The sequence below is a fragment of the Etheostoma cragini genome, chromosome 21 (genome assembly GCF_013103735.1).
Source record: "Etheostoma cragini isolate CJK2018 chromosome 21, CSU_Ecrag_1.0, whole genome shotgun sequence".
NCBI classification, from domain to species: domain Eukaryota; kingdom Metazoa; phylum Chordata; class Actinopteri; order Perciformes; family Percidae; genus Etheostoma; species Etheostoma cragini.
Window position 1 is genome coordinate 13,798,916 of NC_048427.1, and position 12,053 is coordinate 13,810,968.

At 42.7% G+C, this 12,053-nt stretch overlaps 3 protein-coding genes across 11 annotated transcripts in view; 1 reads left to right on the top strand and 2 right to left on the bottom strand.

Moving 5' to 3' along the window:
* Positions 1 to 38: 38 nt before the first annotated feature.
* On the bottom strand, positions 39 to 6,213 carry pgp (phosphoglycolate phosphatase). Its single transcript, XM_034860430.1, has 4 exons — positions 6,210 to 6,213; positions 5,741 to 5,747; positions 1,905 to 2,516; positions 39 to 1,090 (listed from the first exon to the last, which is right to left on the bottom strand). The coding sequence occupies exons 3-4, from the start codon at positions 2,497 to 2,499 to the stop codon at positions 765 to 767; spliced, it is 921 nt and encodes a 306-aa protein (XP_034716321.1). The 5' UTR covers positions 2,500 to 2,516; positions 5,741 to 5,747; positions 6,210 to 6,213; the 3' UTR covers positions 39 to 764.
* zdhhc4 (zinc finger DHHC-type palmitoyltransferase 4) lies at positions 4,136 to 7,133 on the bottom strand. 3 transcript variants are annotated; one of them, XM_034860425.1, is made up of 7 exons: positions 6,888 to 7,133; positions 6,524 to 6,650; positions 6,335 to 6,408; positions 6,013 to 6,191; positions 5,242 to 5,367; positions 4,877 to 5,121; positions 4,466 to 4,765 (listed from the first exon to the last, which is right to left on the bottom strand). In XM_034860425.1, the coding sequence occupies exons 2-7, from the start codon at positions 6,644 to 6,646 to the stop codon at positions 4,466 to 4,468; spliced, it is 1,047 nt and encodes a 348-aa protein (XP_034716316.1). In that variant the 5' UTR covers positions 6,647 to 6,650; positions 6,888 to 7,133. The 3 variants fall into 3 exon arrangements, with proteins under 3 accessions (XP_034716317.1, XP_034716316.1, XP_034716315.1); XM_034860424.1 differs by having other exon boundaries at positions 6,951 to 7,131; XM_034860426.1 differs by lacking the exon at positions 6,888 to 7,133 and having other exon boundaries at positions 4,136 to 4,765; positions 6,524 to 6,646.
* grid2ipb (glutamate receptor, ionotropic, delta 2 (Grid2) interacting protein, b) overlaps positions 6,595 to 12,053 on the top strand; it is a 52,206-nt gene continuing 46,747 nt past the window's right edge. For all 7 annotated transcript variants that reach the window (XR_004655051.1, XR_004655052.1, XM_034860407.1 and 4 more), the window contains exons 1-4: positions 6,595 to 6,702; positions 7,608 to 7,756; positions 10,886 to 11,139; positions 11,602 to 11,931. Coding sequence is in view for 5 of the 7 variants with exons in the window: in XM_034860407.1 (XP_034716298.1) it covers positions 10,894 to 11,139; positions 11,602 to 11,931 (576 nt within the window). In the remaining 2 variants the exon portion in view is untranslated. The remainder of the gene's footprint in view (positions 6,703 to 7,607; positions 7,757 to 10,885; positions 11,140 to 11,601; positions 11,932 to 12,053) is intronic.

The window sequence follows — 12,053 nt, forward strand, 5'->3', positions numbered from 1 at the left end:
CAGAGAGCAGACACTGATTTAGTAAAGATAGTTTGTGTTTTATTACGGATTTAAGCATTGCTGTCAGTGATTGGGTGAGTCAAGGACAAGTCAGAGAACACGGAAGGTAAAAGGAAGACTGGATTACCTTAAAAACATGTATGCCATTCCATTAATCAGTTATTTACTGATGTACTGACATGACAAAACTGGGTATCATTACACCGTCCCATGAGTGTTACTGCAAATGTTTGCACTTTCTGCTGAGGTGTGAAAATACATAAAAAAACAGAACACTCAAGTTATGTGACTGTTATTTATAGACTTAAAAAAAACTGCTGTAAACCTGAACACACATATATACTACCACACTATTAGCACATGTGTGCTCATTTCCCTCATTGAGTTGGACTTGTAGTTGCTTAAGGACAGATTGCATCACAGGTTGGGTCTTTAAAGTACACTTTTTTTACTCATTTCCTCAAAAAGGAATGATTGAAACAATACTGTAAGTCAGGGTTCTTGTGTTATTTATAATAAATCAATTATATGTTAAATTAGCATGTTTTAATAATAGTTTAGTTAAATAAATTAGTCTTTTTCCTCCTCTGTTGCGCAACAGCCAGCTGCATGATTGTGACTTTGTTATAGAAATAATTGTAATCTTCATGAAACATTCTCTTTAAGAAGAAAGTGGAGTCTGGCATGTGACAGGCTAGCCAAATCCCTCAGCTTTAAAGCCGATCACGCAGCTATACTCCGGTCCCGACAGCCTTGCAGCAGTTTCATCCCTGCAGAGCTGGAAGAAGCTCCGCGATGCTCTCCACGTAATAATCTGGCACCATCCCCTGCCTCTCCACGCAGCCGCTTTTTTGATGGGCCTCGGCGTCCGCCACTGTGCTGACCCCTGTGAGGGTGAGAAGGGTCTTCAGGCCGCAGTTGGAGCCCAGCATGATGTCCGTGTCCAAGCGGTCGCCCACCATCAAGCAGCGGTCGGGGTCCACGGCGAACTGGGAGGCCACGCAGTCGAACATGAAGTGGTTGGGTTTGCCCACCGTCTGGGCCTGGCGCTGGGCTGCAGTCTCCACGGCCTGCAGCAAGCAGCCTGTACCTGGGAGGAGCAGGAGGTGAGGAGACCTTTCACTCAATGTCCCTACACAGCCCAGCTATTTCACCTCATTACCCGTTTTAAATATATAATAATAATTGAAATTGAAATAATTGAAAGTTTAATTTGCCTGTGAAGAGGGAAGCAATCCTATCAATCTATATCTATCTATCTATCTATCTTGTGGAGCTCGAACTTTCTGCCAACTTATTAGGTTGGGTTATACTTGCTTTATCTTAAGCTCACATCATCTACATCAGGTTAAATCAAATCAAGCTCAAATTTCTTCTAAGCTTTAAAATTATTTGACATAACCTGTATGAATTATTCCCATCGGCCTTAAAAACTCACGAGTATGTTTGGGTACGATATTAGGCCTTGTTTTGTAGTTAAACTACATATACTGAAGTGTCAACTGTTAAGAGCATTTTGGATGGGTGGAGCATTTAGGTTCAGACAGGTAGGTGCCAAATAACTTACACATTTTTAAGATATGCCTGTGGTTCTTGGACGAAGACGAGTTAATCTTTGTTAATTTTTTTATTTCTAATTATGCATCTGACAAGTGTTTGGGACTATTGTTTGGCTGAGCATGATTTCCTTGAGTCTATGCAGGTTTGAGTGTAAGAGTTTTCTTTGTAATAAGCCTCAGCTTTCTGTTGAGTCTTGAGTCTTAGCCTGAAGTGTGTAGAAGCTAACAACTGTGTTAATCTGCTTTGAGCCACTAGTGTGTGTGTGTGTGTGTGTGTGTGTGTGTGTGTGTGTGTGTGTGTGTGTGTGTGTGTGTGTGTGTGTGTGTGTGTGTGTGTGTCCCTACCTGGGACAGCCTTTCCTCCCTCCAGGGGCAACCTGGTGTCCCTGTTGGTGCCCACAAACAGACAGCCCGGCTGGGCCAGGTACTGCATGGCTCTGTTTAGCTTCATGTAACTGAAATGTTCGTCGAAACCGACAACGACAGCTTTCACCTCGGGGTCCAGAGGCACGTTGGCCCAGTCGGTCTGTTTCCCGAAGACGTGGTCAGGTCCCACCCCGGTCTGCTGGAGCCCCACCGCCTCCAGCTCCTCTCTCATTGCGTTGCTTCCTATCAGGTACACTTTGCCCTCGAGCTTGCATACAGTCTTCAGGTACATGGCGGAGCAGTACGCCGTCCCGAACACCTCGTCTTCTTTCGCGTTGAACCCTAAAATAGACAATTTGTCGACGTACATCTTTCTTGTCTTGGTGCTGTTGTTGGTGACGAAGAAAACTTTCTTGCCGTTTTCCTTGAGCATGTTTATGACCTGAGGGGCGCCGGGGACGGCCTGGTCCCCCCGCCAGATGACCCCGTCGCAGTCAAAGAGAACGCAGTCCACCGAGTCCAGCACTTGTTTAGCCAGCGCTGCGCTCAGCCGTGCACATTTTGACCCAGACATCAGGGCACACGCGCTGTCTGTTTAAACGGTCACCTGCTGTCCGAGGAGTCACGCACGTACAGCTGTCATAAAGTTCAGTACTACTGTAAGTGACAACGCTTAGCTCTGCCTTTTTGTAGCAGTTGTCTGGTTTAATGCGTCTAGGGTTGAAATTCAACGGAGATAAAAGCCTGACCTTCCACTGAGCGTTGCAGCCATGGATGTAGGTTGGTTGGTTGCATCATTGGTTGCATCGTTTCTGCGGTTACTTCCGCACCGGCTTAAAGGGGCAGGAACAACATACCAATAAGTCCCTACTTCCGGTCAAGCTTCTGTCACTAACCCCTGCTCACGACTCTACAGTCTATGCACACAACTTGTCATTTTCTTTAAAAAAAAGAAGACATGAGATAGTACTATTCGAAACTACACATCTACTTTAAGTTAGCATCAAACTACAGCTCCCATAAGCAGGGACTGCTCAATTAGGGTGCGATGGTAGAACTCATGGAAGGCAACTTGGGCGGTAGGCAGCCCAAAGGTTAGAGACAGTCTAGTAGCCCAAAGGTTGCAGGTTTAAATGACAGCTGGCCTATAATATGGTAGGTTTCATTTCAACATTGCGGGTTGAATTCGAACTTGTTATATAAGAGCAAAAAATTTTTTTTTTGTTATTTTCCCTTTATCATTACAGCACTTACAAAAATTACAGTATTAAAGCTAATGTTTTTTTTTGAATGTACAAATGGAAGTTAAAAAAAAATATATATCATCAGTTTTGAAAGTGATTTTACATGAAGAAAGTTCATGCAGTAATTTAGAAATTCTTCTTTGAAATTGAAACGACGCAAGGATTTGATTATATGTATAAAAATGCGTGTGTTTCAACTGTTATTCTGGTGCAGGTGGGACTTCCAAGGAACACTGTGTGTGTGTGTGTGTGTGTGTGTGTGTGGTCTGCTTGTTTTTCTGGTTCCACACCTCTTTTTATAAGTCCTGCCAAGCACAGTTTTGTTTGTTGATCACCCAATCAGATGTTAAAAACTGTATTTATTTGTGCTACTTTTTCCATTGCCTGAACACATTTTCCTAACTTTTTGATTGGGTGGGAAAGACACACGTTTAGGTGCTATATTAGGGTGGGCTGTTATGGAAACCCCTGCCCCTACCTACCACCGCTCTTGCCCATAAGTTTTAAGAACAAGTGTTCAAAACACAATGGAAGCTATGTTTGATGCTTAACAAATGTAGGAAAAAAGCTACCCCCAACACAATAGCACATGACACAACCATATCAGAAACGACAAAAAAGAATAGATACACACGAACAAATTACACAACACCTCAACATGTCAAAGTGTTTTCTGTAATGGTGCTGTGGCCCTAGCCCATAGCATGGAAATGCAAGTTTCATTTTGCTTCTGGGCTGTCACCTAGCACAGATGTGTTAAATAACACTGTTGAATTGTAATGAACATCAGTGTAGCTCCCCCTGCTGGCTTTATTGACCCCTGATCATTACCTTTAAATCCCTACCTAACCGTAAAATATACCCATGCCTGATGAAGAAAACAATACATAAAGTAAAAAATACTGAAAAGCTGAGTTCTAATGTCATGATCAAGTATCGAAAAAAACAACAATGGGTGGACAAATGTTACATCTTTGGAAGCGTTCATGCTTTAGTTGATGGCAGGCAAAGAATAAAAAGAAGTGAAGAAGGCTTACAGTTAGAACATTACAGGACAATGATTTGATCCAACAAGAATTATCTTGTATTTGCCGCCAAGGTTGCCTAGGCTTTCCAATAGGTGACACCTTGTGGGAGATAAACACAGGAGTCCATAAAGAAATCGCTAACGGTAACTTTATTTCTTTTGTCAGCAATAGTTCTTGGGGACATTAAGCCCCAGGGGATTCAAGGGGATGTATAGAAAATGCAGCATAACAACACAGATGGCAGTATAAGTTTTTTTTTTTTCTTTCTTCAGTTGTCTTTTTTCTTAACAGGCTGTAGAGGAAAGAAGATCTCTCCCAGGTTTCGGAGCAGCCCTCTGCTGTAATAGTGCTTTTTCGAGTGGTCTGGTGCTGGGCTAGAGAGATGGTCTGCCGTTGCAGTTGGGTGGCAGTGCTGACACACGTAACCTCGACTTTTGTACCACTCATTGGAGGTCTGGTTGACGAGAGCCAGGTAGAAATGGAAAAGAGCATAACCCACGAGGAGGAAGAAGACAAAGACAAGAAATCCCAGCATGAAGATGATTCGGGGGAAGGTCAGAAACAGATGCTGGACGGACAGAAGGGAAAAAAAGTTTTGTTCAACATGAGATATTAAAAGTTGTAAATAAACACGGATGCAGCATTTGATACACAGTACGTCAGCAATACTGCGTCTCACCTGTACAACAAACATCGGCCCTGCTGGCTGCTGTTGGCCGTACTCATCTAGATAACTGGCCCTCAGAAGCCCGGACTGCAGCACGGCATGTAACAGCATGTCTCCTGTTAGTACGGCAATGTCTCCCACCATGACGCACATGCAAAAGAGGTAAAGCAAGAAGTAACGGGTGTTCTGGGCACCGATGCAGTTGTTCACCCAGACACAGTGGTGGTCAAAGCGTTGGACACACCTGTCGCAGACCCCTGAAATACAGACAGCGTTTACATTAGTGAGCAGTGAATAGGATTCTGTGTCACAATGTGTTATGCTAATAACACACAATATTTACTATAGTGCACATATATTACTATTTATTTACTCACTGCAGTGTTTAGAGCGAGCCGGTTTGACGAGTTGGCAGGTTTCACAGGAGACTCCCGGGTGAAACAGTCTCCTGTCATACGGATAGACGTGCAGCAGTCCAGCGATTTTCTTCCTCGTCACTGTGCCTGCCAGAGCCAAGAAGAGAGAAAAATACAAGTGTAATAAATTAAAACACTCTCTGAAAACTAACTGGTCAGTGATTTTTTTGGCTATTCTTGTAAAACACTAGCTGAAATGATCTACTTCCCTCTGAATAAACTGGAGTCATTTAACGTTGATTAAAAATGGATACTTAATGCAACTGCTTTTCTGTGCATTATCACCAGTTGTAAGGCAGACCAGCTTCACTCTTCAAGGCATATTAAATGATCCTTGTAGGGGAATTATTAGCCAAGAACAAAACATTCAATAGAGTGGAAATGAGCACACTGCGTCTGGCATTCCCAGCCTATTTAACTGCACCATGGGTGATGCTGTGTATACCTGCCTCTTCATTACCAGACTTCTCCAAAACACAGTTTAATCTCCACGTGTCAAAATTAGATTACTAATGTACATGGGTGATACGTAACTATTAACATAGTTATTACTCATAAGGCTCTAAAATATGGCAGCACACAGACAAAGAATACATTTTAAATCAAGGTGTAAGAGTGTTTTACTTATGCCACACCTCAACGAGCCACAAATACTATGTATATGTATTTACTATATATATTGCAGCCAATAACAAGTAGGTTTGAATATACTTCAGCACATATAATATAAACCTGGATCTCTCTTGATGCAGAGGTAGAAGAAGTAGGTCTTGATGGCCAGCAGGACGTAAGGCACACACAGGCTGGTCAGAGTGGTGTCCATCTGTCTGCAGAAGCCAAACACCTCATAGGTGAACTCGGCACACACAGCAGCCTCGAGCAGGATATGCAGATAGATGAACATGTTGTTCCTGCAATTACAAGCAAACAACAATGAATGCAAATATATAGGATTATATAAGTGTTTGATACTATAAGGAAAAATACTTAATATATAGACTTAAATAAATATTACAACGATGCATTTATTTCTGGAAACAATTAAACTACAAACCTTTGATGAAAGAGCCTGTGTAAGGTCCATCGTGAAAACCTTTGGAGCCATTTTGGCGTAAATGGTGCAACCACCTGTGGATTGAAGTGTCAGCAGCTTGAATTGCAGTAGACATGCTCTCTTTGTATTGTGATAAATTAGTCTAACTGCGCCACACAGTGTCAGTACAGTTAAGTCCTTGTTTCTTACCTTCCCTACATAATTGAAGATGACACTAAAGGGTGTCCGCTGTTGCCCCGAGTATTTGCAGACTAGGACTATACATGTCAGCACCACTACAACGTAGACAGCGAACAGAGTGAGGAAATCCATGCGGCTTCAGAGAGACGAGACAACAGGTGTCTATGGTACAAACTCACCCGGAACACGTAGCAAACTCAACAAGAAGCTACACTAGTGTTAGTATTAGGGGCTTCAGTTTGATTAAACACGGCGAAGACTTGTAAACGAAGTAATGTAGCCTAGGGTGTCTTCTTAAACTACTCAGAGGAAAAGGTTTACGTTAACATAGCATGCTAAGCTATCTCAGTACCCAACCCCAACGTTAGCAAACCTGCATATCCATTCCCGCTTTCTTTACTTCTTAAAGCCATAAACTCATTCATTTCCCCATTACATTCTAATCGAGGTCACGCATAGCTGCCTTTTAGTTTTTATCTCATGTCAGCATAGTAGGTTTGGATAGCTTCATAACCACTAGCATCACTTTTGTTGCTGCTCTGTAAACAATGCTACTTCCTTAGCATCGATGTTGCTAAATTCCAAGCTAACAGCCGAGTGGTTGTGCTAACCTTCTGAGGCTGACACAGCTCCAGGAAGGTGGGTGTAGGGATGTGTCAGGATGATGGTAGACATGAGAAGTATGTCCAAATATTAATAGTTTTCCTTATACTGTATACAATGCTAATAGAAACAAAACTAATTATAAAACCATGCATTCTTTTTCAAACCTTACAAGTGTTCATATTAAATAGTCACACTAATGTTTTCACCCATTTTAGAGTGTCTTGGAAGCCTTTTCCTTGATAAAACCCCTTTCAAATATGACCATCACATATTCATCATCACAGCCAAGAGTGGCCATTCTCCCAAGTGTTTATTGAAAAATGAGGTTTTCTGAATATAGAAGATATTTGATGCACTTACTGTAAGCTTACACTTAGTTTTAGGAGTTCAGCTTATTACCTGCATAGATCACATTACTTACTTAAAATCCAGCAGCATTTTGGCTCCAGCTACTGAGTGTTGTTTTCTCTCTTTCACTGCCATCCAGTGCTCCACACAATGCAGCAAGGCATCACAAGACACCTGTTGGATCTAGTTGCCGACAATGCCCAACACTCATATTACAGCTCGCAGTGCTGGAAAGGGGAACATTACTCTGGTGCTTTGCATGGACATCTATGGAAGCTGTATAAAAAGGTATAATAGGTGTGCATGTGCTGTGTGGGCGTGTTGATCATTTTTAGATTTTCCTTATGTTAGATTTGTGGTCGGTCACAAAGTATTGAGTGTATATTGAGAGGTTGAGAAGGGTTTCAAAATTCTAATACCCCATTTATGACTAATGAAGTGCCAGTTTTGCTTGGCATGAAGATACATTATTTCATGTCCCTTGTTTTTTAATTTTTTTTAATTTTTTATGACAACATATAAACTTGCAGATATGCTCAAATGTACGACTCATTTATTTGAGGAAGAATAAATTACTTATTTTTTACTAACCTAATGAAAAGACAGTTTCATCAGACTTGATTGCCTGTGAAATGTCCGCTTTCTGTCTGGTCACTCATGAGTAACCGTCTTGGCTGTAGAGTAAGAGAAGAGGAGGATTGGAGTGAGCAGTGTCTGTTTGTAGAAACAGCCATTTATGTTTAATTATTCAGTTGGTACCGGACTGCCTGTTCCTTATTGCATGCTATGCCACTAACAGTTTACACTCAGGAATCCAGCAGGCTTCCTTATGACTCTCTTCAGCTGTAATGAATTCCCATTTAAATGAATTACTTACTGCAATGTGTTAACTGTTTTATTGACAAACCTACTACTGACTTAACATCATATGAGAAGTGTATCTGAGGTACCCTAACAATGACGTGATAAAACCTGTTATTGAAATAATTTCCCTCCACATAATCACTCATATTTAAAGATGGAGGTAGGATAGTTGAGCTCTAAGTGAAATTACACACTTTCTTCTTGAGTAGGGCATCTCATTTGAACTAATTTCTTTTTCTATGACATTTTACTACCATGGGGATATTGTAAGGGCTCTACAGCTTTTACTCTTTTACTCCTTAGTATTTATTCTGTATAATATTTTGTAATATACTGTATATATATGTATATACACAGTATATTTAAATTGGCATTTATATGGGCATTTTAGGCCTTTCTTAGACAGGACAGCTGAAGACAGGGAGAGGGGGAATGACATGCAGCAAAGGGCCACAGGTTTTGTAATTTCAAAATTTGGGTTGAAAAAGACACTTTCAGGCAACAATGCAAAGCTGCTACCAGCTCACAAATCCAACTCAGTGACATAAAGCGGGCTGAAGTCAACGCATAGACCACCAATTTTCAACAGGGTCTTTTACAAATATATACATATTACAAAGAAATTTCATCAGAAAACTTTGGATGAAGCTAAAATCACCTAAGATACACAAAGTGGCTTTAACCCTATGCTTCTGTTGTACCTGCTGTTTGCTGTCGGTCTTAAATTGTGAATGTTTACGCTCCGGCTGCGACCTAAACTCAGCCTTTGATACAGACTGTATCTTCACACTGTGTGTATTCTGTCACTCATTTGGACGTACCAATGTGTAATACATTTCCTGCTGTATGCACAATTCCTGCATTTGTTAATGAATGGGGAGCATGTGTTCCTGCAGAATAAATGATAGGGGGGGTTGGAGGAACACTGGAGATTCAGCTCATAATCCTACTAATCCCACAGGCTAAAGTCTTAAATTGCCCCTTGCTCCTTCTAAACGGACTGAACATAGAAGTGTGCTCACACACATGGACACACAGCATTCCGGGCATGCAGACGCTCCAATTAGTACTCATCAGGCTTTCTTGCAGCAACGCAGAGCGATTCTGGGCCAGGAGCGGTCCCTCCGAGAGCCACCTAGCCAAGAGAGGAGGAGGAGGAGGAAAAAGACACATTGGTGTATTTATAGAAAAATGAGGCCTCACAAAACCCTTTTTGGAGAGAGAATGATTATGGAACTGAGGTGCACGGGTGCATGCGTCCCAGTTTTCTGATTAACACTGTGCAAGCAGGCTGGCCCAAGGATGAATCTGGGATGAGACGCAGGACTAACTCCTTGACACACTCACATAGAGACTGCGCTCGCTTCTCATGCACAGTCACCCTTTCCTCATGTGGACACTGCTGTGGTTTAAGGGTGGAAGAATGGGACAATGTTTTAAGTTCATCATCCTGTCTGTTTGACTTTGGGTTGGTTCTATTCTATTTTTTTTTTTAAACATTACATTTGAGAAGGCTGGATTGGATAACAGGCTGCTGGCAGGCCGCCTGCTATTTTGACATTCAAGATGAAGAGATTTTTGCTAAACAAAAAAGGCAGATACTCTTTCCGGCGGGGCTCTCGGTATCCGTCTAAAGATTTCTGTAAGTCTTTTTTTATCAGCTTGGTCCACTGTGTGAATCCTGCTGCACTGTGGCTTTAAAAGCTGTGGAGCACATCATTAGCTTCCAGCTGAGCCAGAGGGTTTTTAGTTGATTCTATTCTGAAAAAGCCAACATGTCAATTTTTGTAATTCGATAATTGTCATATTGGAGATGTTTTTGAGTCCATCACATGTTGATTAGTTCATTCTCACGTCTATGTTTCATCCAAAGTTTTGACTAGAAGTGCCAAAGGTGCATTTGCATTTACCAATTAACCTCATATGGATGTTATTTGAAGCCCACTTTGTATCTCTTACCTGTTTGGAAATGATCAGTGCAGCCAGTGGTGCGCTCTGTTGCCTAATTATCATTTAACAGAATAGACGTGCATGTGCACTGAGTAAAAAAAAAAAAAAGCCGGAGGAACTTTTGTCTCTCAAGCTAATTAAGGTCACAATCTCTGCAACACTTTTATTTTATTGGCTGCTTGGAGTTTGTGAACCAGGTCACAGCCCCCCTGAGTGTGTCATGGTTCAGGGTAGAGGGTTACAGAGCCACACTTGATAGTACAAGTTGAGACACGGGAGTTAGCAGGAGCAAGACGAGACCCGGGCAGAGATTCTTAGAATTGGAGCACTTTTAAAACATGCAAAGGCTTATTTGATCCAAAGGGGTTTTTGCAATGTCAATAGACTTGAATAATTTAGCCACAGTGAGTAAGTACTTGTGTTTTTAAAAGTCTCTGTGTGTTTCTTTTCTTCATTTTTTCTGCATAATGTCTCCTAACCTAACAGATTTCTGTTTGCGGTGATGCTCCAAAATGCTGGACTGAGAAATCCTTGGATCTTGTTGCTTGTCCCCCATCAAAATCAAATCTTTGCCAATTTCATTCCATTCTCTCATCCCTCAAGTCTTTAGCATGCCGTCGTCCAACCAGGGCTGGCCTGAGGAGTTTGGCTTCCAGCTGGGTGGCAGTGGACCCAGCTACATCCTGTCCGTGGAGGAGGGCAGCAGCGCCCACCTGGCGGGGTTGCAGGCTGGGGACCAAGTCCTGGAGATCGAGGGCCACAATGTGTCGACGCTGGGTCCCCAAGCTGTCGTCGCCATCGCCCAGACTCAGAAGAACATCCCTCCCAGCATCGGAGTGGTGTCCCGAGTACAGCAGGTCTTACAGCTTTTGAATCCATCACAGCAATAATGTATTGGATATGTGGGTTAATGCCTGGGGAGTTTCATGTCATATAGCATCGCCAGACCTATCTCCACAGCGCTGCGGAGGAAGGTCTCGCAACAGGAGCTTACACTCCTGGATAGCAGAACAATTTCTCTGAGTTGTTTGCGTTTCTTTAAACTAATCACAATCGTCTTGGGTGCCGCTAAGATCCAGACGTAGCGTGCATGGCTCTACATTATGGTCTCGGAAAGGAACTTGTTTAGGTGTAACATTTGCTCCCTGCAAAAGAAAACGCCCCATACATCACATTAAAGGCGGTGCCGGAACTAATCCTTCGTGGATCCAGACAACATGTCACTGTACTGTAACTTGACATCAAGACTGATCCAGAGCCTTTTGCGAAGTATGATCTTAAATAAAATAAAATCATATTTATTTTTTCCTGAATTACAGATGGACATCGTACCAGGTCCGGACGGTCGTTTTGGGTTCACCATCGTGGGAGACTGCCCCCTGCTGGTGGAGGACTGCTCGCCTTGCTCTCCAGCTGGCCGCGCAGGTCTGAGGGCCGGGGATTACGTCATGGAGGTCAATGGCATCCCCGTCAGGCAGCACGAGACGGCCGCGGCGCTGATCAAAGCCTCACAGGGTAGGACGCTCCGTCTGGGGGTGCTGTGTCTCGGCCTGAGACAGAAACGCAGCATCAGCATAGAGGACAGTCAGATGGGAGGAGAGGGGGCGAGACTGGACCGTAAACATAAAGCTCTGGAATTCAACAGAAGGGTACGTTTCAATTATACACAATCACAGCTGAGTTTGGGTTGGGCAGTTTAAAGGCCCTGAATATTCTCAATCACCTTCGGACGGTGAGCAATGGAGTCCTACATAAACATGCCTTCTACCAA